Source organism: Cynocephalus volans, chromosome 16, assembly GCF_027409185.1.
Source record: "Cynocephalus volans isolate mCynVol1 chromosome 16, mCynVol1.pri, whole genome shotgun sequence".
In the NCBI taxonomy this organism is placed as follows: Eukaryota; Metazoa; Chordata; class Mammalia; order Dermoptera; family Cynocephalidae; genus Cynocephalus; species Cynocephalus volans.
In genome coordinates, this window is record NC_084475.1 from 22,737,066 (window position 1) to 22,764,120 (window position 27,055).

The 27,055-nt window shown below is 43.4% G+C and overlaps 1 protein-coding gene across 3 annotated transcripts; it reads right to left on the reverse strand.

Moving 5' to 3' along the window:
* WDR45B (WD repeat domain 45B) lies at positions 1–26,367 on the reverse strand. Of its 3 annotated transcripts, XR_010021872.1 has the most exons (11): positions 26,204–26,367; positions 21,653–21,727; positions 12,279–12,380; positions 9,683–9,770; positions 8,288–8,382; positions 5,489–5,679; positions 3,478–3,563; positions 2,575–2,676; positions 1,879–2,000; positions 1,175–1,374; positions 1–1,080 (listed from the first exon to the last, which is right to left on the reverse strand). XR_010021872.1 is itself a non-coding variant. In XM_063080791.1 (10 exons), exons 1-10 carry the CDS (start codon positions 26,268–26,270, stop codon positions 1,268–1,270), a joined length of 1,035 nt encoding a protein of 344 aa, XP_062936861.1. In that variant the 5' UTR covers positions 26,271–26,367; the 3' UTR covers positions 1–1,267. The 3 variants fall into 3 exon arrangements, 2 of the variants coding, with proteins under 2 accessions (XP_062936861.1, XP_062936862.1); XM_063080791.1 differs by having other exon boundaries at positions 1–1,374; XM_063080792.1 differs by lacking the exon at positions 12,279–12,380 and having other exon boundaries at positions 1–1,374.
* Positions 26,368–27,055: the final 688 nt, after the last annotated feature.

Sequence of the window (27,055 nt, forward strand, 5' to 3'; positions counted from 1 at the left end):
CTTTACATTAAAATCCACATACAAAGTTAGTTGATTACAAGACAGCAAAGAACTGGCAAAACTGAAAACTTGTTTCTATGTGAATATTAAATGTTTGCAACCTGAAATCAAAACCATAAAATTAAGTTTCTTTAAAAGGAATTTAAGAAAATTAAATATATACCTCAAGTAGTACTGACAAGTGGAGCCCATAACCTGTGTGAGTTACCAAGTGTTAAAGAAAAAAGTCGTGTCTTTCATTCCCAGAATGTTAGTGTGCAGCTGTTTGTTCCGTGAGTGCCAGGGTGGGGAGACGGCGAAGACGGGAAGTGGAGGGCACGCTGATTAGGCTCTTCCCTCCGCACCGACACAAACCGCCAGGGGATGCTGGCACCGTTTTGTGGAGATGTCCTTCCAAATTAAGTGATGCTTTCTTCTATGACTAATTTTTAAGTCTATGCATTACTTTGTTCCCTACATATAAACAGAGAAACTCAGTTTTAACAGAAAATTTAACAGGACACCAAGCTGCCCACCGATCCCCTCCAAACCTCGGGGATTGGCTGCTCTTGTTGGTGACACGGTGCTCTGCCACTGGGTGGGTCTGGTGTTGTAAGGGCTCCAACAGAGAGACAAGACACCCATATGAGGGCACAGAAAACCCAGCCACATTTCGGCCTGAAGACCATGACGCTGGGTTCACGCAAGGGGAAACGTCCACACTGTGTTCTCTTAATGGGGTATGTTGTTTTTCTTCAAGTTCAGAAAGGAGAACAGTTCCTTTCTCCTTCTCTAAGGCAAGCTGCTGGTATTCTTGATCTGCTTGAACCTGCTTGCCATGTAAGGACATTTACACTTGTCCATTTCCCCACTGCAGACTCAGTAAAAATGAAGAAATCTGTTGCAAAAACCAACTTTGACTTGTCCATGCGTCTCTCAGCTCAGTCCCTAGGTTTGCATGGAGCCTCCTCTGTTGATGGGAGGGCGCAGTGGAGCCACTAAGCTAACGTCACAGTTGAACTAAAGGAACAGCCAGCTCTCAGCATGAGCTGCGCAGAACCGGTGAGTATCTACGGTGTCTTGATAATTCTTTCTTTAATACTGGAAATGGGAAGCCTTTTTTTAGGAATGCAGACAACCACATATGGCTTCAAGACCAAGGTCCCCTGGGCAGTCCCTCAAGCCTGTTACTCACGAGGCCCACGGGGCGCTGGCACCAGCCCCGGGAGCTTGAGGGGCGATGGGTGGTGGGTGTTGACTGCGTTCCCCGGTGAAGAGTCACAGCTTGTCACAGCTTGTCGTCGGTCATTTCTAGAAACTGCGCATAGACATCCCGGATGCACTCCCCCTTGGGGTTGAACAGGAATTTGTAGTAGCTGCCGTCTGCACAAATCGCTGGGACAGAAGGAGACCATTTTAACCATGTGCTTCTTCCCCCAAAAGTTAAAAGCAAACAGTCCTTAACTGCACTGCGAATGGCCCCATGAAGCACTGAGCAGCTCCTGAAAGTCACCTGGAAAGCCTGCCCCTCCCTCATTGAGCCAAGAGTCCTACTGTTCTGAGGGCATATGTTTGTTCACCTAGTTTTGGCTACAGGGAAAAAACATTCTTTGGTCATCTGTACAAAAACCAAAAGATGTGTCCCAACAATTTCTTGGGGAAACCCGGAAGGAGTGGGGCTAGGGCTGAAAACATCCTACAGGCTATGAAGACCGTGCACGGGACACACTGTACCCATAGGAGAGAAAAGAAGGGGGGCTATGAGAGCAGCCACCAGAGCTGTGCAGCCTTGACTATGCCTGAGGGAGGGACCGATGGGAAGCTGGGTCTGAGGCTTGGTGGATGGACCCGGGGTGAGGAGCAGGGGAGGGCCATTCTCACTCAGGAAAAGCCACTTACCAATGACAGCATTTGGCTCTGTTCCAAAGGCACAAATGCACGGAGAGCCTGAGGGAACCTGAAACTTGGAAAAACTCCATTTGGAACTGAAGTATTTTGGAAGGAAACTGGCTGATGCCAAACTGTGAGGACAAGGAAGAAAAGAAAGTGCCATCGTATTCACAAAACAAAGTTTAAAAGATACAGAAATGTGACCTGCTTAAACCCAGAACGCTGTTAAAAATACTAAAATGCTCTCTTTCACACAGTGTTAGTCAAAGATTGTTTTAAAATTCTATTTTTGCTTTTAATCTTTTATTTTTCACATACAAAAAATTGAATCCTTAGAAATAATTTTATGATAAAACTAGACACCATCATTACTAAAAGAGGCAGAGGTTTCTTCTGCCATGAAACTAATCTTCTGAACACAGTAAACACATGGAAAACCATCTGAGTTCAGGACTAAGTTCTAAACCACCTGAAACATGCCTGGATCTTCATCAGACATTTCCTAAGGAGCGAATGACAGGGCAGTAAAAATGCCATTATTTCAGGGTCAAACAATCTGTACTGATTTTCAAACCCCAACAAAAATCAAATGACAGATGATAAAGATTCCGACCTTGACTCAATATTAAGGTCATCCACACTGAAGCAATGGTTAATCCTTTTAACTGTGGGCTTTTCCTCACCACCAGACTTCCTAAAACATACCTAGACTGCTTATTCCTTTTTGGATCTTCAGCCGCAAAAATGTGCACTGTGCCGTGGTCGCTGGACACACAGATGAGGGAGGCATCCTGATTGAAGTTAATGCTGCAGGAAAAACCAGTAGAAGCTCGGGTTCTGTGCAGACATAGAGGAGACCAGAGACCCAACCCGCACAAAGAGGGTCAAGGCCACGAGCCAAGGGCGCCATCCAGCATGATGCAGCAAGGCTCTCTCCCTGGGGGCCCCATCGATGGAGCACCAAAAGGCTGTGTGCCCAGGGAGAGGGAAGGAGCTCCCTGCAGACCACCCCCCCACATGCCATGCAGGGCAGACGCTCAAGAGACTCAGGTGAGAAAGACTCACTTCTCCAACAACCCAGGCCCCTGGAGGTACAGGCTGCCCCTTTGGAGGTTACCTGGACTACGGCAGGTAACACTGGCCACATGCAGTCTCCATCCTGACAGCAGACAGACAGGAGGGTGTTCTGCACGCCACAAGGCCCAGGACCCCACAGGTAAATCCACTAAATTTATAAATTAATTATGTTTTCCTCCTATAGACTGAAATGCTGCTCAGTACGTACAAAGGCCACAGGTGAGAGGGTAGCACCAGGCCCTGTGGCTGTGGCCAAGCAGGGCTTCAGCACTTCAGAAACCCACAAGATGTCAGAACACAACTACTGCAGAGAAAGCAGTTCATTTTCTCTAAAGTGTAATAGGTTGGGGTAATTACAGATGAACTAACAAGCTCTATAGCATTTACTTTAAAACACTATAGAAAAAATCAGCTAGAGTGGTGGATGAGGTGTGGCTATTCCTGACCCTTCCCCAAATCATACAGGCCATTTCCATGTCATCAACCCAAAGCAATGGCTCTTCTCTAGAGGGAAATTATGAATATTCTTACCAGTAAATATTAGCTGCTTGAGATCCTCTTCGCAGTTCCTGGATTAAATGCCCTGATGAAGTATCAAATATTCTTATAAGGGTCCCCTTTGAAAAACAGTGAAGTGTTTCATTATCAGATTCACAACTTTTTAGTTAGTTTTTTGAAATGATTTATATTCACAAACCCATTAGCGCACACAACCCTTTCCCAAACTCACCCACATCACCTAAAACTCAACTTTTCCCTCTGTCTGCCAACGCCTGAGAATGTGCTGGTGGCTCCCAGTCCCACAGCACTGGGCAGGGGTCACGAGAGGGTTCAGGAGACAATCTCCTGGCAGTGCAGTCTCGACTGATCCCAGGTGTCTGTTCCCCTGGCTGAAGCCCAAGAGAAACACCCAGGCCCAGGGTGGTTCCCTGTTCCTGCTAAACACGTTCCTCATCTAGAGAAATGTCATCTGAATTATAACTCCCATAGGTAGTTAGAAAAAGTAGCACAGTATAATCCTGCCATCAAAAAGATGAGGCATAACAAAATAAAACGACTTTAGAGTGTTCAAGTCAACCATGCCTACTTTCCCAAAACAGAGAAAGTGCCTAAGAACTCATGGAAGGACTCAGAACTCTTTTTCGGTTTTGCTTTTAACATTTCTCCCACAATGAAGAACATTTCTTAGCTGATTCTGATAGCTGGGAAAAATGTGAACTTTACAGCTTTTGTGGAAAGCTATTTGACAATATCTATTAAAATAAAAAAAACCCTTATATGCTTCAACCCAGCAGCACTTCTCCTGGGAATGCAACAGGGAACCCAGCTAGGAGGGGACAAGGCGGGAAACACCCTCACAAGGTGACTGCTAAACAGTGGTGGAATATTATACAGACTCTGCAGTTTGGTCTAATCCAGTTCACACTAGTTAACTTGGAGGGTGCGGCTAAGCTGAGAACAGCAAGAAGAGGACAAGTACATACGTAATCCCACATTCGTAATTGGGATTCTGTCTAAAACAACAATAGTGAAAAACACACTGGAGGGAGGCAGGGACAGACAATCTAAAGGTAAAACGTTAAGGAAAAACATACTAAAAATATAGAAAAATTCCTGTTTATGAATTTATATATAATTATATTTGTTGCTAATGTAACAACATTCTAAAGAATGACATCTTAAAAAAAAAAAAAACACTAAATCTATTCTTAGCTCACTCCAAGGAGGAAGTGGGACATGCTACTCTGTGCCACTCTTCCCGGCGTACTGAGAAAGGACCCTGTGGGGGACTGACGCTGACTTCTCCAGCAGCCACCATGGGCGCCATGCAAAATGGGCAGAGCAGTCTCTCCTGCCATCCCCAGCAAGGCGAGGCACAGAGCCTACTCCACCGAACTTCAACAGACTGTGTCTACAAATGGACACAATCACTGGCTTGCAGTTTCACCCCACTTGACTGTTTATAATTTCCTCCAAAGTGACCCTGGGCTTGCAGTCCTACATGAAAACTATAGTAAAAGATACCAACTTTTCTACTGTAAAAATCTGAATCAAGCTAAAGTAAGTAAAAACACCAGATTTTAAATTACGAAAAATTTTAACCGATACTTTTTCATACAGGCAAACAAAGGATAATATGGCCAATATTTTAAATTATAATTTGGTGGTAATCCAATAGGGAAACGTACTTAGGCAGATAAGAAGACATAAGCACAGAAACTGAGTGGTTCTGAAATGTTTATGGCAATATGACTGTGATTTTATGTCTGCTGATTCTAACGATAAGAATGGGGGATGTATTATATATCCTTTTTTTTTTTTTTTTTTAAGTAATTTATTTTTATCATATTTTACAATGTATTGCTTGTGAAGAATTGGAAATAAAACTGGTCCTTGCAACAATCTGTGTAGCCCTGACTTAGACGCCACTCAGACGACCTGAGGAGGCCACAGGCCAACCCACAGCCACTACAGATGGGCCAGCTCGCCCCCTTCAAGTCAAGCCTGAGGCTCCAGGAAGCACACATGGATGCAGGCTTACTTTTTCAGATGCGGTTGCGATTCTTGTTCCCTGCAGATTGAGAGCGATGCAGCTCAAGACGCCTTCATGTGCGGGAATGTCCACAGGCGGCTTTTCAGTGCTGGCCAGGTCCACGAGCTGAACGTGGCCAGTGTGTGTGCCCGGGAAGGCCAGGAGGGAGTTGTTACTGTTGGGACACAGGACACAGAGGCCTAAACAGAGACAGAGAAACCCATCAGGAAATGTCAGCCAACCTCAAAGCCTCTGATTTCCCACAACCAAAACCTATTCTCCACCCTCAAGTCCTCAGAAAAAACAGTATTTAATGGGTTTTCATTTATATCAGAATCATAAAATCAATTTAAAGACTTTTCACTGTAAAGAGTATAAGAGGGCCAAGCAAAGATACCTCCCATGAGACCCCCTCATAACTGAAAGCATATGCTGAACAGTTTATTGAATAAATTTTACCAACTGTCTTTCATGGTGCTGGCAACTGAGAATGCAATGCAAAATCACAAAATTTAAAAACCACTCCATTAACAATAGCATAAACAAAATACTTAGGAATAAATTTATCAACAGATGCACAAGATCTATGCTTGCACATCACAAAGGAAAATCAAAGATGACCTGATAGATGGATAGCTGTGATCATAGGCTGAAAATGTGATACTGTTAATACCTGATTCATCTCTAGAGTCAATGCAATCATAATTTTTAGAAGAAATAGACAAACTGATACTAAGAGTTATAAGAAAAAACAAAGGCCCTAGAATAGGTAAAAAAAAAAAAAAAAAAAAAAAACTTCGTAAAATAAAACAAGATTTGAGGACTTGTATTATCTCATTCCAAGATCTACTTTAAAGCTCTAGAAATCGGGCCGGCCCGTGGCTCACTTGGGAGAGTGTGGTGCTGATAACACCAAGGCCACGGGTTCGGATCCCTATATAGGGATGGCCAGTTAGCTCACTTGGGAGAGCCTGGTGCTGACAACGCCAAGTCAAGGGTTAAGATCCCCTTACTGGTCATCTTTAAAAAAAAAAAAAAAAAAGCTCCAGAAATCAAGGCAATATGGTATTGGCAGAAGAATAGAAAAACAGATCACTGGAACAGAATTAAAAGTCCAGGAAAAAACTCACACTTATTTGATCAAAACAAAGGTACCAAGGTGAATTCAATGCAGAAAAAACAGTCTTTTCAGCAAACGGAACTCAAAACTGTATATCCATATAGAAAAAAACAAACCTGGATCTTTACCTCACACCATATACAAAAATTAACTTGAAATTAATCAGACTTAAGAACTAAAGCTATTAAACTTCCAGAAGAAGACATAAAAGAAATCTGTTATGCAAAATGCCACAGGCTGAAAATATTTGCAAAAGTATGCCAAAGTGCTATATCTAGAATATATAAAGAATTCCTTTATCTCAGTAACAAGATAAATAACCAGTTAAAAAAATGTGCAAAAAATTTGAAGAGACACTTCACAAAAGAAGATACATGAATGGCAAATTAAGCACTTAAAAAGATGCTCACCATCACAAGTCCTCAGAAAAATGCAAACTAAAACCACAGGAGATACTATTACCAGTGAGATACTATCACACACCCACAAAAAAGACTGACAATACTGGAACATTCATAAATCACTGATTGGAATGCAAGAAGATACATTCACTTTGGGAAGTACCTTGGCAGTATTTTATAAAGTTAAACATACAATATGACTCAACAATTGCATTCCTCAGTATTATTAACAAAGAGAAATGAAAAAATATATCCACACAAAGGCTGGTATGTGAACATTCATAGCACCTTTTATCCACAATAGTTAGAAAACTGGCAAATGGATTAACAGTTATGGTGTACCTACCCATACTGTGGAATATTACTCAGCAATAAAAAGAAGCAAAATAATAACACACACAAAACATATTATGCTAAGGTAAAGACACCAAACATATGTCAAAAGGCAAAACTGATAGGTCAGGTGAGGGAGGGGAGTGCTTGAGAAAACATTTTCGGGTGATGAGTGTGTCCTGACTGCAATGGTGTTTGTACAACTGTTTACAATGACTAAAATTTATAAAATAATATTCTTAAAATGAGTAAGTTTTATGTAAATCATACTTCAACAAAGCTAGGGGGAAAACCCCCAAAATTTAAAAAGATATGAAAACAATATAAAGTCAGCCATAAGCAACTCTCCAATCCAGAGGAAAAGGCAAGGAAATGTTTGACCAGAACTCAGTGGCTCCAATGTTGTGAACAGATGAGAATTTAATAAAAATATGGCTTCCGGAGCTCCCTGAAAGGCTGAGATCACTGGGTGGGAAGGAGCAGGGAGTGAGATCTCCATTCTGAGACAGCCTCCTCAGTGACCCTGGTAAGCAGTTCTTAAAAAAATTTTTTTAAAAGATGACCAGTAAGGGGATCTTAGCCCTTGACTTGGTGTTGTCAGCACCACACTCTCCCGAGTGAGCCACAGGCCGGCCCTATATGGGATCTGAACCTGTGGCCTTGGTGTTATCAGCATCACACTCTCCCGAGTGAGCCACGGGCCAGCCCCTGGAGTTAGGTTTTAAAACCACTAATTTAAGATGCTAAGCTGCAGAACTACAGGAGACCCAGGGAAGAGGCAGGGAAGGTAAAAGCCTGCATCTCTTTCAAAGTGCCCCGACTATGCTCAGGACCGTTCTAACCACAGTGACACTGCTCAGATAAAGACGCACTTGGAGGAGAGGGCACCCAGGACAGGTCTGCACCCCCCTGTGCACCAAGCTCCCATTATCATCCATTCTCTGAATTTCTCACCTTTAGGGTTATAGCAGGTTTCAAAGACGTGCAACTGATGGGGATTGTGTGTGAATGTGAACACTTTAATCATGGAGTCCAAAACAACCACAATTCTGGAAAGAAAAACATGATCAGAGTTCCCCTCCTCAAAAGTGAAACCTGAACATTTTGTGATTTTTGTTCTTATAATTTTGAACCCTAGAAATACCATGTCACACTGCTGTGCAAGAGAGTCCTTGGAAGCAGATCAGCAGCGTGCTACCTGGAGGTGTGTGCACGTGGGCCCTGCACTCAGCAGATCAGCAGCATGCTACCTGGAGTTGTGTGCATGTGTGCCCTGCACTCAGCAGATCAGCAGCGTGCTACCTGGAGGTGTGTGCACGTGGGCCCTGCACTCCTGTGTGAATTCTTCTCACCTGGACAGGGGTCAGCTACAAAAACTTTGAGGTTCAAAGAGACATTACTGTCAAACATTTCAACTACAGTAAGAACACACGAAAATACATAGGGCAGAAATTATATTTTTGTACTCTTACAGATGTCTTGATAATTAGGAAGAGTTTGAAAGAAGAAGATCCTTGATCTGACTCAAACATGTGCATTACTAAGGGCCTTTAAATACTGACATCACTAAAAATGACATACATAAGAAAGCAGGGACGAAAGAACGCCTGTTGACATTCCAGTTGCTTAGCCTTTGCCCCCCTGCAGCTGAGACTACAACATGTAAATCACATCAAATTAAGATCCAAAAGAATGCAGCTCTGCTCTATTTTGCTCAACCTACCAGGATGAATTTCCATGTTCTCCTAAACACCATTAAGGCAGTGGTTGACAGAGAAACCTGATACTTTCAAAAGGTAAGATTCAATAACACCTGCTCACTAAGGAGCTTCCAAATTATCCTTTACCCTCAAATCCATAACCATTACTGAGAGGCCGTGTTTGCAAAGTATAGCTAACAGTGAGGCAATTCAAGTTTCACAACTCATGTGCATGGCTCTGTGTCTGCTGAATGGGGACAGTGCTCCTGAAGGAGCAGTCACTGCCGGGCCCAAGGCAGGTGCATTTCATCCACGCTCGCCAAGTACTCACCTCTACAGGGCCCTGGAAGCCAGTACAATTCACTACCTCCAGTACTGCAACATGAATAATCCTTACGTCCTCTGGGCCATAAGTTAGTTATCAACATTTTAATATATTGTTTCCTAAACATTTTTCTCTTCTTTTTTGGGGGCAGGCTGGCTGGTAAGGGCATCCGAATGCTTGACTTTGGTGTTACAAGACTGTGCTCTAATCAACTGAGCTAACCAGCCAGCCCCAAGGTGGTTTTTCCTTCCACAGAAAAGCATTTTCAGCCATCTTTAGAGAAAGTGAAATTCCACTTTTAAGAATCAATGATACCAAACCTACCGATCTCGCCGCAATTTGACTGCCTTGACTTCTGTAGAAAATTCTATTTCAATAACAGTCTTCTTTTTCAGGTCATCCCAGATCATCACTGAAATATCAGAAAGAATTTATGGATGCAATCATAAGCAGGCTGAGTGCTGGTCACAGAGAGGCCACCTTGACACATAAGGTGGCTGCCCTCCACACTGGGCACCACTGTCCCACTCTCCCTCACCCCTAACCCCAACCCCTGGGCCTCAGACACACCCAAACACCTGCACCTGGGATGCCTTAGGGAACAACCAGGACAGTGGGGCTGTACCAGGGATTCACCCTCAGGCAAAACTACAAAGACAGTAAAAACATCAGTGGTTGCCAAGGGTTGGGCAGAAGGGAGGTATGAACAGGTGGAGCACAGAGGATGTTTAGGGCAGTGAAACTATTCCGTATGGTACTGTAATGGTGGGTACATGCCATTATACATTTCTCAAAAGTCACAGAATGTATACCACCAAGAGTGAATCCTAACATAAACCAAGGACTTTGGGTGACAACTGCGTGTCAGTGTGGGTTCACTGACTGTAACAGAAGTTATACTCTGATGCAGATTTGATGGTAGGAGAGGCTGTGCATGTGTGGGGACGAGGAGCGTATGGGAACTCTGTACTTTCCACTCACCTAAAACTGCTCTAAAAAATAAAGCTTTTAATAAAAAAGTTGCCTCTAGACTCTACAAAAAGCACATCAGTCAACCCATTTGAAAATTGCTCTCTTCTAAGACTGTAAAATTTCTAAGACTTTTACATTTCTTGGACAACTTAAGTTTCTTGATGAGTACCGGATTTTACAGGTGAACCAGACGTAAGACTATCTAGTACAAACTGTTCCCTAACAGAGTCTGGGAGGCCACTGACACTCCTCCTCGAACAGCGCAGGGAAGGGTCACAGGAAGCCGTGCTCCAGCCTCCTGACTTTCCATCCAAAGCTCCCTTTCCTCATCAATGGTCAATCAAATTCTTCATGACAAGACAAAGACCTATCCAGCCGCGGGACTTCTGTCCATCCCTAAGTAGCCAGGGTAAAGTAATTCCTATTTCACTGTAAAACCTGACCCACGCTCTGAGCAGGGACACCTCTGGTGTCACTTCCAGGTGGCCTCTTTCAGAGGACTCACAAGCCACAGGCCTCTGCCTATCTGGGTCATGTTAGCAGCCACATTCCACTCTGTTTTAGGGCTGAACACAGACAAACCTTGGACCTGTGAGCCTGCAGAACTGCTGAAAGGCCAAGATCTCAAACTCAGTCTCTCATTGTTTTTCCTGCCAACAATTTCTTTCCATTTTATTTCTCTGCTCCTAATTCTAAAACAAAAACTAACACATTGCGGCTGACCCTCTTTTGAGTGCAGGCTGTTTTCCATATTTACATTCATGTGATTCGATTAGTGGGACTCTGCTCCGCGGCCCTCAGGTCACGTGGAACCCTGTGCCTTTCCACCCAATCCCTTTCCTTCCTCCTGCGCCAGCCCGGGCTATCCCCAACTGCACGGTTTCAAGCAGACCCCGGGCTTGTCCTCATACCCACGGTGCTGGTGGAGCACTTCCCACTCTCAGCATGCAGCCCCAGCCTCATCCCCATCTCCACTCTTCCCCACCTCCCTCACTACCCTCCCTCCCTTTCCCACCTCCTCCCCCGCAACCCACCTACTCTGGAACCTGTCACCATTGGGCTCCCAACCCAACACTCCTCCAGGGCCACCAGCGGTCACAGGCCCAGAGGTCTTTCCTCCCACCTCCTCCTCCCACCCCAACCCCCAGCACCTACTTCTCTTTTCCTACCTCTCCCCTTGAACAAAGGCTTCCCATCTCTGCCTCCAACCTGTGGTATCTCTTCACTCCATCTTATACATGGCTCCTAAATTAGAACTTCCCTAAAACACACATGGTGGCGTCTCTTTCCTGGCCACACCTTTGCCTGGCATTCAAGGCCCCCCAGTCTGGCCCCAATCGGCCTTCCATTTCTCCCGGTGTTCTACCCTCCTTTTCAAGCCCTCTTCCCTCAACCCTGAGCTAGTTGAAGCTAGTTTGCAGGCATGAAGTATATGGTGGGTAAAGCTTTCTGTTCCTCCTTTTATTTTAAAAGGGCCAGACCTCTCACACTGCAACTGCCTTCAATACACACACACCAAAACCAGAATATCTGTAAACCCAGAGCCAAACTGATTTTTTGTTCTATGTGGCCACCAAATTAATGTTTCTGTTCATCAATGGCTCTCAGCAGGGAAAAAAAAACCTGCCACGCCTTGCTCATGTGAACTCATGACCTGCATGATACCAGCCTACAGGTGTGGCAATGCCCCCACTTCCCATTTGCCAATATTAACTAAAAAGCAGGCATTGCACGTCAATGGGAACAAGTGGTCCTTTTCACACATTCCTTCTGGGAACAGTGCAGTGACCACACACTCTTTCTGGTTGTATCTTCCCTGGTGACTAGCCCTTCATACTTCATAAGTCTACCAAGGAAGGTCACACGTGGCCACAGACATAAAGATGTCCTAAAAAGTTCAAAACGCTCCTACACACGAGGCATGGCTCTTAATACATGATTACTTTACCTTTGTTGGGAGGATATTTTGGCTTTTTTCCACCACCAACTAAAGCTAAATAGTTGCAGCGAAATAACATTTCAACGTGGCCAACTCCTCCTTCTAGAAATTCTGAAATGACAGTTTTCAAAAGTTAGTATGTGTATTTTACGATAAAAAAAAAGGTCAAGTCACGTAATACTAAGCATTTCATTTTTAATCAGCAATTTATATCCAACTACCATCAGAAATAAGAATGGTGACTAGCTAAGAAAAACAGGTGGCAGCGGGCTCCTGACCTCTCAGCATACTGTTGTCATCAGCATGTTTCATAATCACTGAGCAGAGCACCCTAAGAAGCCAACTTAGTAAAATGCATGAAATATCTAAATTCAAAATTAAGATGCAGAAAAATCTATAAACTCTGAGAAACCATACTAAATGTTTCAATGCAAAAGCTGTTTCTTTTTATTAATTTGAATACATCTTCCATTGAAGTCTGAAATGCTCAAAAACGTTCCTGAGTTACACAAGAGAAAAACGTCCACAAATTTTATGATGTCCTCCATGATGAAAGGATGACTGACGTTCCCTCAGGGAAGCTACACAAGACTGAGGAGAAGTCCCATGTTCCCCACTGCTCAAGTAACTCAGCAGGACTGCCCCACCCAGCTCTCTGGTCTGCAATGACCCTGAGCTCTTGGGCTACTGAGGGCACAGCAAAGAAGTGAGGAACTAGACCTCTGAAAATCAGAAGTTAATCTGAGAAGCTCACCTTTGCAGTCACAGCCGCAAAATGATCCAAAAGTTCATCAGCTAACTCTACAAGATACTTAAAATTCAAAGTCCAGAAAGAACTTAATATTCAATATTACCCATGATGAAAACAACTTTTTTTATAGATAATTTAATGGTCCTCTGACACATGAACTACCTCAAAGTAACTGTGACTTTAATAGGATGTGGCCACAGTCCAAATCCAAATGATCACAATGGTTCATCCCTCACTCAGTGCAGCCTTCCTCTGCCATTTGTAAAAGGCCACAGCTCATTTACCCCTGCAGCACAGGAAACTGCCCTCCAGCAACCTGAGGCCACTACTCTTGTTTCCATAAACTCACTCACAATGTGCTGTGGTTTGCATGTACCCCCAAGCTCATTTTGGAACTTAAACCCCAATATGGTGGTGGAAGGTGGGGCCTTTAAGAGGTGACTGCATTGTGAGGACTCTAATCCATTAATGGAGTAATGGGTTGATGGTTTAATGGGCTGCTACAGGCGTGGTTCTGATGGCTTTATAGGAGAGCGAGTGAGCAGGTTAGCTCTCTTGCTCAGGCCATCCTTGTCATGTGACATCCTACTTTGCCAAAGGACCCTAAACAGAGCCCCCACCAAGAATAAGGCTCTCACCAGATGTGTTGCCTGGACCTTGGACTCTCTAGCCTCCAAAAATGTAAAAAATAAATTTCATTTCTTTGTAAGTTACCCAATCTCAGGTATTTTGTTATGAGAGGCAGAAAAGGACTAATACACCATGGAACACGATACATAACTGCCTTAACACTCCTGGAAAGATGAATGGCTTGTAATAAACCAGAGCTGAGGAAGACCTCCTAATAACCTTCCATAAAACAAATGCTGACTACTCAGTGGGGGAAAGGACAGTCTCTTCAACAAATGATGCTACAAAAACTGGATATCTACACACAAAAGAATAAAGTTGGGCCTTTATCTTACACCGAAATTAACTCAACATGGATTAAGGACCTAACAGTGAGACCCAAAACTAGAAAACTTCTAGAAGAAAACATAAGGGAAAAGCTTCATGACACTGGATTTGGCAATACTTTCTTGGATATGCCACCAAAAGTCCAGGCAACAAAAGCAAAAATAAACAAATGGAACTACATCAAACTTAAAAACTTTTGCTCACCAAAAGACTCAATCAACAGAGTAAAAAGGCAACCTACAGAATGGGAAAAAGTATCTGCAAATCATATATCTGATAAGGGGTTAACATCCTGAATATATGAAGAACCCTTACAACTCATTAACAAAAAAATCAAATAACCTGATTAAAAAATGTCAAATGACTTGAATAGACATTTCTCCAAAGATGATTTATAAACTGCCAACAAAACATGCATTACATCATTAATCAGAGAAATGCAAATCAAAATCATAATGAAGTCCCATGAAGATGGCTATTATTAAAAAAAAAAAAAAACCAGAAAATAACATGTTGGTAAAAATGTTGAGAAATTAAAATTTTTATGCACTGCTTGTTACAGCCGTTATGGAAAGCAGTATGTCAGGTCCTCAAAAAATTAAAAATAGAACTACCTGGGAAAGGCAGAGGGGGACAGAATTTAGAAAGAAACTGGGTAAGGGACACAAAAAATAATTACAATTTGTAATAACGCACATGCTAATAATATTGACTTGATCATCACATACTGTACACAAATACCGATAGTCAACACTGTACCACCAAAATACGTATAATCATTTATGTTTCAATTAAGAAAAAAAAAAATAGAACTGCCATATGGTCCAGTAATTCCACTTCTGGGTATCTATCTAAAAAGACTTAAAAGCAGGGTCTCAGATATTTGTACAAATATGTTCATAGCAGCATTATTCATAATAACCAAGATGTATAAGCAACCTAAGTGTCCAGTGATGAATGAATGAATAAACAAAATGTAGTTTTTACAGTCATGCACTGCCTAATGACATTTCGGTCAACAATGAACTGCACATACGATGGTGGTTCCAAAGGACTATAACAGAGCTGAAAAACTATTACCTAGTGATGTGGTAGCCATTGTAATTTTGTAGAGCAAGGCATTACTCACGAGAAGCAAAAGGCTATACTAGCCTAGGTGTGTAGTAGGCTATAACATCTAAGTTTGTGTAAAGTACACTCTATGATATTCACACAACAATGAAATAACATAACGATGCGTTTCTCAGAATGTACCCCTGTTAAGTGACATATGACTGTAGATACAATGCAATATTATTCAGCCTTAAAAAGGAACGAAATTCTGATATATGCGTCAACATAGATAAACCTAGAGAACATTATGTTAAATGAAATAAGCCAGTCACAAAAAGACAATTACAGTATGACTGCACTTGTATGAGGTCTCTAAAGTAGTCAAATTCAGAGTCATAAAGTAGAATGGTGGTTACCAGGGGCTGGGGGAGGGAGAAACAGGGAATTGTTTAATGGATGCAGAGTTTCAGTTTTGAAACATGAAAAGTTCTAGAGATCTGTTTAACAATATGAATATACTTAACACTACCGATCTGTACACCTAAAAATGGTTAAGATGGTAAATTTTATGTTATATGTTGTTTACCACAATTGAAAAAAAATGCTGCCACTTAAGAACTTCTTTGACCCTGGGGCATTAGAAGTACAACTATTTCAGGTTCAGTATATTTTAGAAACAAACCTATTAAAAGCAATCTGAGAATTATGTGAAGAGGTAACTAATGTATTCTTTAAATACTATTCAACCAAGAGAGAATGTTTTAACCCTTTCATAAGCATCCCTATGTGAGCTTAAACTTATCAGTAAACTTATTAATGCTCAATTTGTCAGCTTTAGGTCTTTTCAAGTTCTAAAAGCAACAAGCCACTCCCTTAGCAATATGTGATTCCAGCTAATGGTAAAATGAAGAAATGTCAATGGGCTGCAAAAATCTCTGAATTGTGATTCAGATACAGAGAACCACTTAGGTGAGAGCATTAAAAAAAGAAAATTTTATAGCACCAAGGTCAAGGGTTTAGATCCCTGTATAAGCCAGCTCCACCCCTCCCCCCCAAAAAAACTGAAGCACTTCTATGAAGAAATCACCATATATTTTTGCTAAAAGCCCATTAACTTTTGTTTAAAAGTATTTTTAATGTTTTAATTTAAATGATATAGTCTGTGACTTTTCCCTAAGCCTCTTGCTAACAACAAAAAAAGTATTTTATAAAAACATAAATATTTTGTTTTACTTTTATGCCTATTTCTGGCTGACTCTGATGCAATCTAGAAAAACATCAGTGTCAAGTCACAAACATTTGAGAGTTAAAAATTAAGACAAGCAAGTGAAGTTAGTCAGCAGCATATATAGCTATATGGCTTCCAGGCTTTAACTGTGGGAAAAAAATTAGAAAAGCAGACTTTTCAGAATCAACTGAAGATGCAGAGAAAGGTGAGTTAAGGCCTTTCCTGGGAAGAGCAAAAGTAATCAAAGTTGAGACTCCAAACTCTAAAAGAGTTAGAGACTTTTAAAACCCCTGCCACCCCTGCTGCAGAGAGGCTTCCACAGCACCCGAGCCCCTCCTCCTGCAGCTGAAGGGGGGAGTCTCCCTAAAGGAAGACCAGGGTTGCATTAAGAGCCTCCTGAGTTCCAGGCCCCAAGGGGTGGCACTAAAAAATATTACAAAGGGCATTGCTTATTTACAGAAAAATCAGAAAGACATGCCCAAGGATGTCAGTATCCATGTCTCTAAAGGTCACTGGGGCCTGGGATTATCTGTGTCAGCATATTAAAAATGTAGAAATAGATCAAGTAGGACATAAAACAGGCTACCAGTAAACATTAACTGATTAAAACTTCAGGCACATATCAATACTTGACAGGTCCAAACTCTTGCAACAGGACATTCCTCAAAAGATCAGAAACTATAATAAAATGGGGGATGGGGATATCTGAATATTGGTGTAACTTCCGTTCCCCTAAGAGATGCTTGAAAAACTAATCACTTTATACAAAAGGGTGAAACTCAACCATTCTAGCACTTGAGGGTAATAATGCAGGATACTGGTTTCCCTATGTTCTTCTTTGCCTCTGTCCTGCAATCCCTATACCTCCTCCTTCTTTCCTATTTCTGTGGATTTTAATGGAAATATCTTAGTTCTTTTCATTATAAAAATTATACATCACTATAAAAATAAACACAGAAAAGCATGAAGTAGAAAACACTGTTAAATGACATCATGTACTTCTAAACTTTCTGTGCATAAAAACGTTCTTTCTTCCTACTCAAATGAAATAACAATATCTGTACTATTCTCTAAGTTTCTCTCCTTTAACAATGCCATAGCCATCTCTCCATGTCAGGACTCACAAAACTGATCTCGGTATTTTTACTGCAGGAGCACACCATCTCAAGGATGTACCTCAACCAAGTTAATCAACATTCTGATGCTGGTTATTTAGCTGTCCTCTTCCCCCCATTTTTCACAAGAAACAGGGCTGCAAGTAATATCTTTATACAAGCACCTGGTGTCTCTTCCCCAATATTTTTCCGTTAGATAAAATACTTTAAGTGTAAATGTTGGATCAAACAACATATTCATCTAAAATGAGCACATTTTTCTTGCCAAATTACTCTACAAAAAGGTTCTATCAATTTAAACTTCCACCATCAAGTTATGAAACTTTCCACTTCTCCACATCCTTATCAAAGCTACCCGTCACTCTGTACCAATGCTCACCGGCAATGACTGCCCTCCGGGCAGTGACCGCCCACCACCCTCCACCCCGCAGGCCTCCTTGTTCCTCTAGTATCTTCACCCGATACACCGGGCAATCACACAGAGCATGAAGCCTGTGGGACACTGCGTGTGGGTCAGATAGGGCTGGGTAAGGTGAGGAATCGTGCAGACACTCTGTCTCATCCACACCCCTGCCAGTCTTACCACTGTATCTCCAAACAAACTGAGACAGCAGAGCGCTTCTCCTTGCAGACTATGCAAGCTCACTGAGCCAGGGACAAGTTAAACAAGTTGTATTTTACTTGTAGTATAAGAGTTGTTTGTAAATGAAGAGTGAAGTTGTGTTACACACACTTTTATTTCTACAACCACTGGATATAACATTTCATACAAATGTATCATTCTTGAAACATGTTCAAATTATGATTGTTGAACTTTTTTTTATAGTAGGCCCTCAGTTGCATGTGTGTCATAATTTGAATCTGAGTCTTTCACTGTGATCCCACAGCATCACCATGAGGACCATGACTGGCACATTATTAACTCCAGGCAGCCCTCCTCTGGGGTCCCAAGGCCTTCCTGGAGTTGAACAGTGCTGCTCTGACGGCTGAGCTGTCTCAGGAGAGAAGAACCCGCTACAGGTGTGTGGAAGAAGTAGGACCTATGTCTTGGAGCAAGGTGGGAGAACACTGCCCACCGGACTGGAGAGCCAGGTATCCCCAAGAAAGCTTCCCCGCACCACCAGCTTCCCGCTGCTGCCAAGTGGTGGTGGGCATATCTGGAAGAGGTATTCTGCTCATGGCCCAGTCATGTAATCCCCTTACTCAGTCACACGGGCGACAAGGCAGAGAGCCTAGATCTAGGACAGACCACTGCAATGCAGTTACACTTCCTTCCTTGCCATTTAGAAAAGCAAACCGCTAAAATAAAAAAGAAACAAAAGCACGTCTTCTGCTGTTCTTCTACTAAGTTGTAAATTGCCAGAAATGTAACAGTAGATTAACCTTCAAATGCATATAGGTGAATTTCTTAAAATGTGCCATCAAAAAGGACAGCATGTTAACTGATAACTCCCTGTGGGAGTCACAATGACTTCTACTTTGTTGGACTTTTTTTTTTTGAAAACACTTACCATTTCATTCTGTTCCCTGTGATTTTTAAAGAACTTGTGTATATTCAATGTTCTGCAGCATTGTGTCTGTATGCTGGCTACACTGCTTTTAAAATTCTTTCTCACTCATGAAGGAAATAAATTTGTTTGAAATGACATTTTCATTTAAAAAAATAAAAAGGGACAGCATGGCCCCACCGTGATCTTTTCACATTAAAGCCCATCTGCTCACATAAGCTGGAAACACAAGCACACCACAAGCGCACGCATATTAATTCACAATCTAAGCTCAGGGACAACTTGCTGCAGACACAGCAGAGCTGAGCAGTGGCACATGAGCAAATACATGTATGATGCACTACGTGACAGTGGTATACTTTTCTGTCTAATTTATTTTTATAAGAAATCCTGGGGGGGGAGGGAGAAGAGGGAGGAGGGAGGGAGGTTTTGGTAAGGGGCAACAATAATCAACCACAATGTATATCGACAAAATAAAATTAAAAAAAAAAAAAAAGAAAGAAATCCATGCTAAATATTTATATTTTTTGAGTATAGTGTCACTAGATGCAAAATGATGACATAAATGACTTTGAGGGAAAGTGATTTGCAAATGTCGGATGGTTAATTCATCTACTTATAAAGCTGAATTTAATGTTTAAAAAAAAAAAAAAAGAAATCCTGAATTTATAGTAAACATTTCATTAATTAAAAAGCAACTGTTAGGGCTGGCCGTTTAGCTCAGTTGGTTAGAGAGCTGCCTTATAACACCAAGGATGCAGGTTCAGATTTCTGAACTAGCCAGCCACCAAAAAAAAAAGAAGAATCAATTGTATCTTTAAGCTTCTGGTTCAATTTAGTAAAAGTATCCTAAGATTAGCAAGTCAAGCGGTTTTAAAATGTTTTGCAACTACTTATCTGCATAAAGCAGAATTGTCTTAATTTACTATGCAACCAAAACAGATATAAATGAGTTGCATGGAAGACTGATAGGAGACTACCACCATCACCTTGATTCCACTGACTTACTCTATGAGTAATAACGTTGTTCACAGTAACGTTGCTACTACTGCTGATGATGATGGCACACTCTCACACAGCACTTAACATGTGTGCCAGGAGTTAATTTACGTGTTTTACACATTCTAATTCATTAATTTTTACAATAACCTTATGAAGTAGGCATTATCATCCTCATTTTACACACAAAGAAACTGAGGTGCAGAGAAGTTGAGGAATTTGCCCAAGGTCACAAAGTAACCTGGTAAGTAGCAGAGCCAGGAATCAAATCTACACAATGTGGATCCAGTCCGAGCTCTTAACTACCATGCTATGCTACTTTTCTATAATTAACTACAGTGTTGGGTTACGACTCAGAGAGACCCTTCAAACCCGTTGTACAGATGGGGTCACAGACCCCTCACATGCCAGACCAGGTCACCAGACCCCCCACATGGCTGGCTGGGTCACCATAACCCCACATATAGGTCCATGAGCTAGGTAATTGGGAAAGATCCCGGGAGCCATTGGCAGACAACACGAGTTCAGTCCTCAGCTTCCTCAGCAGCAGCTTACAGCAGCCTTCAGTAGATCCAACAGCAGCTTACAGCAACAGCCTCCAGCAGCAGTAGCAGCCTCCCTGTGGCCCACCCTGGGGGTGGGGGTACACCATGGATCAGAGCCACTCGTCCTTTACAGTTAAGTCCAATAACCCAGGACAACTGGGTGCGAGTCAGATAACCCAGGAACACGTGGGTGCACATGCATAATTACATCAAATGCTTGGCAAGATTCTGAACATTTGAGGGGCCCTGACCATTTTCCTATATTTTCCCTAAATAAGGTTATGAACCTCAGTTTACAAAATAAATTCCCAAGTACAAAGCACCACTTACTGTTTTACATTTCTAGGGTGGCACATAAGATTTCACTTGAAAAAGGGTTTCCAATGTTCCCCCCCCAAAACACTGAAAGTCCCTGATGGAGGATATTAGTTGCTAAAATGGAAAACGCCTGTTTAGTGGAGCACCAGGATGCCATGATGCTCCAGCAGTAACTTCCTCTTACAGAAGAGAAACAGTTCTAGCATCAGAAATTTAACATGTGCACTGAATAACAACCAAAGCCACAACTGCAGGAAGAAAAAGGATGTTTCCCATTTTCTGTGATTTATCTGAGATTTGCTCACTTGTTGGCGGTGCTTGATTCTCCTAGCAAGTGAAGACCAGGAGATGCCAAAAGTTAAAGAAGAGAAAAAAAAAAAAAAAAAAAAAACATAGGAGGAAAAAACAAGTTGAACAAAATTCCACCCATAAATTTAACTTTTTTCCCTGGGAAACAGAAGGACCACCATTATTTTATTTACCAACAGAATTCCTGATTCCAGCTTTTGAAAACTTGTATTTCATGAAAACATAGACTAAGACACCGAAATAAGTAAACAGAATAAACTATAATTTATTATTACAAATAATATCTTTAAAGTGTTGGTCATTTGTTAAGAGTCCCATACGCTGTAATTAAACCCATCATTTGAATTCTCTACAGTTTTACATTTAGCAAGAAAAGAGTGAAAACTGCATTAAATACACACCTTCTTCCAAACTCAGCAGCAAGAACTGCAGACACAGAGAAAAGACACAAGAAGTTCTCACCAGTTGATAATTCACTAGTGAAATCAGAGTCAGGCCAACACCCATGTTTGCTGATCATGCTCCTGTATCCCCAGCACAGAGCCCAGCACTTGTAGGGCTGGAAAGGTGAGAAACCAGGAAATGGCAGTTACTCCTTACCTTGTTTCTCTTTTTCTTTTAGTGGATCGGTGTTATAGACTCGGAATCCATTCTCCATCCCACATGCAAAGCATCCTAAAGCAGGGAGTGTGAAAGAGACATATTAATCCCTGGGCCTGCAGTGGGCAAAGCAAGGGGTCTGGAGAAATTGCCATCACTAAGAATTTTTACATATGCTCAAACCACAAAGACATGATATGTTCTACATCACCCCTACTCTCTTCACAGAAACTTAATTACATGACATGCTCTTACCAGCAGGACATTTTCAGTTTGTCATTTAGCATGAAAAGGAACTTTTGGAGTTGCTCAACACTAATTTCCCCACTGCAGAGTCCTTCTGTGGCATTCCTGTGGACCAGGGTTCCTCTTGAACACTTCATTGTAATGAGAAGAACTCACTGGCTACCTTGAGCCAGTCTGCCATTGAGTATTTCCCTTAACACCTCCCTCTCACTAACACTCACCCCTGGTCTCCCATTCAGGAAGCACACTTCCTGAGTGCTGTGTGTCAGGCACCATACCAAGTCCTGGAGAGGAAGCAATAAACAAGAAAATCTACGTCTAGTGGAGGACAGCCACAAGGCAGGTGATCTAGAGAGTGGGAACACACCAGGTTAGGGGAAGGGCAAGGTGCTTGGGGCAGACGGGAAGGTAGACTTAGACTCCTTGGACAGTGAAGGGCTGCTCTTCCCCATCTACAAGATGGTCTCCTAGAAGGTAGCCCAGAGGTCTCACATAACGTAGCTCTTACCTGTAAATGGTTCTAAATCCTTCAAACCCCTGTCACAGTCACAATGAGTGACTCAGGTCACTTATCCTGGTCACTATCTACAAATCACATTCCAGGTTGTTAATGCTCCAAATAAAAGGAACTGTTAGGAAGTGAAGGAAGCACTCGAGTTTCAAGATGATGGTGTGTTGGTTCCTGTAACCTTGACTCTGTTCACCAGAAGTGCTACCAAGACTACATTAATCTCCTTAAATGCCATGTCCAACTGTTGGTTCATATGAAGCTGTGGCTGGAAGGAGAAAAAACAAACCCTCCAATTCTTTCGTACATGAAATGCTGCAAAATCTGGTTCCTCAGAGCAACTGCACAACTGGTTTGAAAACCAACGTAAAAGCCCTCTTAAATCCCATTCTAATCCACCTTTCCAGTTTTGGAATCACATTATTATATCCTATCAGCCACCCTTCCAAACATGAAAAGCACACCTATATTTTTTGACCAAGTCACTTAAAAAACTGTACACCCACCAACATGACCAAAATGATGGAAAACACCAAGTATGAGCTAGGCGTAGAGCCACAGGAAATCTCAGACCTGTGAGCGGAAGGCAAACTGGTACAACCACTTTGGAAAACTATTTGCACTATCTACTACAGCTGTCAATTCTATCCCTAGGTAAATAAAAGTATACATACACCTTGTAGAAATGTGAACATACGTTCACTAAAAGACATGTTCTAGAATATTGTAGTAGTAGTACTTTTACACTCATGGTAGCCAAAAAGTGGAACCTATCCAAATGTCCACCAATGGCAGAATGGATAAATGAATTGTAATATATTAGCACAAAGGAACACTACACATCAATAAGAATGATCTATAACTATACTCAACAATATGGGGAAAAAATCTCACAAACATGATGTCGAATAAGAAAGTCAGAAACAAAAATGAGTACAAAAACAAAATATAAAAGCAGGCAAAACTAATCTATTCTGTTAGAAGTCAGGGTGGGGGCAGTTACTGGAAGGAGCATAGGTGGCTGGGTGTGAAGTATGCATAAAACAAATGTACTTCACAGGGCCTGCAAAGCTTTGCAGTTTCAAATATTGACCTTGCAAAGGACAGGAAATTTTCCCCAGGCTATGTAGTCTCCTGTTGTAAGATAAAAAACTGTAACACAGCAAGGTTGCTGGCTCAAAGACAGACAGGTTACTGATTGATATGTAAAGATACTGGGAAATTGCTGTAAGAAGAGAATGTTTTCTAAAATCAAGCTTTTGTTAGTGGATCAACTTAACTGCATTATAGAATGTCACTTTGCTTGTCTTACTGAATGTTACCAGCCTATATTGTTAAACTATAAACCCACCTATGTTCTCTTCCTGTAACTTCCTGGTCTGGAGAATAAATGCGGGAAGTGAACCCCAATTCGTGGTTAATTTCCCAAATGTAAGGAATGCCTCTCTCTTGAGGGTTCTGGGAGATTAACCCCTTTTCAGGGCTTTTTACTGCTCAGAAGAGATGGGCTTTAAGTAATCTTTGGCAGCTCCATCACCCAGGGGAAAAGGAGTGACAAATCTGTGGGAGGCAAAGCAACAGCTGGGTATATTCAATTTCTTAACCCGGGTGCTGGTAGAAGGTGTGCTCAGTTTGGAAAATTCACCAAGCTGAACACTTACAATATGTACACTTTTCTATATATATAATATACTTCAATAAAAAGTTAGAAGCTACTACAAACACCAAAAGGTTGGGAACCACTCTCTAAGGAGGCTAAGCATCACTCTTGCTATTTTCTTCCCAGAGAAACCCTCAGCCCATGAGCTGGTGACTGTGCACACCCCTGGGGAAGCTGGCAGTGCTGAGGAAGCCTGACTGGCCACAAGGCATCATAACCTCTAAGAGACAGAAAACATTCTTCCAACTATATGTAGTCCATATTCAAATACTACTCTCCGCCCTCAAACCCGAGAACCACAGAAGTAGGCCAAAGAACTTTGCTGCCTCAGCTCTTCCTCCAAGCAGCTCAAGCTAGTCTATAGAGAAGACATATATGCACACATGCTTCCCATGGGAATTTAAAGAATACAGATGGACACATTACAGAACTGTACATAACATTCTGAGTCTTGAAGGCTGTACTGTAAATTATCTTTGGGAGAAGACAATCAAAAGTTCTAACAATTCAAAATTATGGGCAAATGCCCTTTTAAAAGATTTCTAGGGGCTGGCCAGTTAGCTAAGTTGGTTAGAGTGCAGCCTTATAACATCAAGGTCACCAGCCAGCTGCCAAAAAAAAAAAAAAGATTTCTAAGCCTGAACTTGCAATATGACTATTAAAAACACTGAGAGTAAAAATTAAAAAATCAGTATAAGTACAAACATAACGTAACAAACTCAACCATTTGGTATAAATTACCACTATAGAGTATTAACGTAACTGTAACCAGAGGCTTAAGTATGAAAGCAATTTCTTTATTTACTTATTTTTTATTGTAACTTTTTGGGTTTTTTACAGCTGGCCTAAAGTGATCCAGACCCTTGACCCTCGTGTTATCAGCCCCAAGTTCTAACCAAGTGAGGTAACCTGCCAGACCTGAAAGCATATTTCTTAACAAGTTGTTGTATCACTGTTAATAATTCCATAAAGGTTCTCAGTTATTATCAAAATCTGTTCAATAAACCTACAGGCCCTCCTTTGCTAATGAAAATCCAAAATGAGCAGGTAGACCCTGCTCTACGTCCAGCGCCTGGCACCAAACACGCACCTTCCTACCCATAAATACGCTGCACAATCCCTGCAGCGGGGCCAAACCAGAAGCACTTGTGGTCACCCTGGAGGCCTACTGCGCCTCAACCTGCCCCATGGCTGCTACTGCTGGAGTCTAACTGCCCCCTCCTCCAAGAACCCTTCTGTGACTTCAAAGGACAGAAGTAAGCTTGCTCTTCTCCAATTTTACGGAAAAATTTCTACGCCTCTCTCACGGCATGCGTATTTTCTCCCTCTCACCTTGGTTTTTCCTAGATAGACTCTAGCTCTCCTACGACACCCCTAGCAATACAGGGAACAGCTCTGATTACATTCAACGTCTCCCTCCAACCCCAGGAAATACCTAGCACACTGCGCCCAAAGCAAATGCCAAGTGACAAACAGGCAGTCGCTGCATTATCTACTTAAAATTACCTTCATACATACAAGCTCGTATAGCACTTGCCTTCTCGTCAAAAACGTAACTTCCAAAGCCAGGGTGAGAACTCTGAGACGTGTGTCCCCGAGTAACAACCGTTACTCCTTTTCTTCCCAGTGATGACACTAACAGCGGCCCTTCAAACCCGAGGTGGCGAGGTCCCCTCCACCCCCGTCCCCGCCGCCGGCGGGAACCTCCCGCCGCGGGGACGCCCCCGAGCGACTCCTGCAGCACGTCGGCGTGTGAAGAGGCCACCTCCCGGCGTGGGGCTCCAAACGGGAGACGACGTTTCCCTCAGAGCCCTTCCTCTCCTCCACACAAAAGGAAAGGCAACCCGGGGAGGGGAGAGGACCGTTTTCCGCTTGACGCCAGCAGAACGAGGAGAGCCCACCCAGCCGCGTCAGAGTCGCCACCACAGCTACGCGGACGCAAAGGACTCGCACGACGTCCAGCCCAAGACCCCAGCACAAGCCCAGGAGAAAACGGAGCTCGGGCTGAGAGAAAGAGCCCGACCCCCGCCCCAGCCGGCAGGAGCGCGAGTGGGCGGGCCGGGCTGGGGGCGCCGCCCGGCCTCGGCCAGACCCCGGCGGCGGGGATCCCGGGGCGTGCGGCTGGGCCGCGCCTCACCGTGGTCCTGGTTGAAGCCGGCGTACAGCAGCCCGTTGCCGTGCGGGTTACTCGGGAGCAGGTTCATGGCGCCGCCGCGGGGTCCGCCTCCTCAGCGCCGCATGCCGCCGGGGACGCCGAGCGGATCTGTCTCGTCGGGCCGGCGCTGAGGCCGCCGCGGCCGGAAGTGGACGGCGGGCGAGCGTGCGTGCGTGCGTGCGTGCGAGAGTGCGAGCGTGCGTGCGCGAGCAGCCAGGGCGCCCGCGAGCGCCGAGCGCATCCACCGGCGGGTCGGAGCGAGGGCCGGGCTGCGCCGGGGCGGCCGCCGCAGGGAGGAATGGGGCCGAGGGCTGCAGCGCCTACTGGTGGTCGGAGGACGGCGTTACCGCGGACCGAGAGGCTGATCCAATACGGAGGCCCGGGACGTCGTCCCTCACGAGGAGGCAGGACCCTGATCCGCCCAGGGCTAGAGCTCCACGGGACACACATCTCCACGGGACACACGGCCCCACGGAACACACATCTGCACGGGACACACGGCCCCACGGGACACACGGCCCCACGGGACACACATCTCCACGGGACACACATCTCCACGGGACACACATCTCCACGGGACATACGGCCCCACGGGACACACATCTCCACGGGACACACGGCCCCACGGGACACACATCTCCACGGGACACACATCTCCACGGGACACACATCTCCACGGGACACACGGCCCCACGGGACACACGGCCCCACGGGACACACATCTCCACGGGACACACGGCCCCACGGGACGCACATCTCCACGGGACACACGGCCCCACGGGACGCACATCTCCACGGCCCCCACGGCCCCCACAGGACACTCAGCCTTGTGGG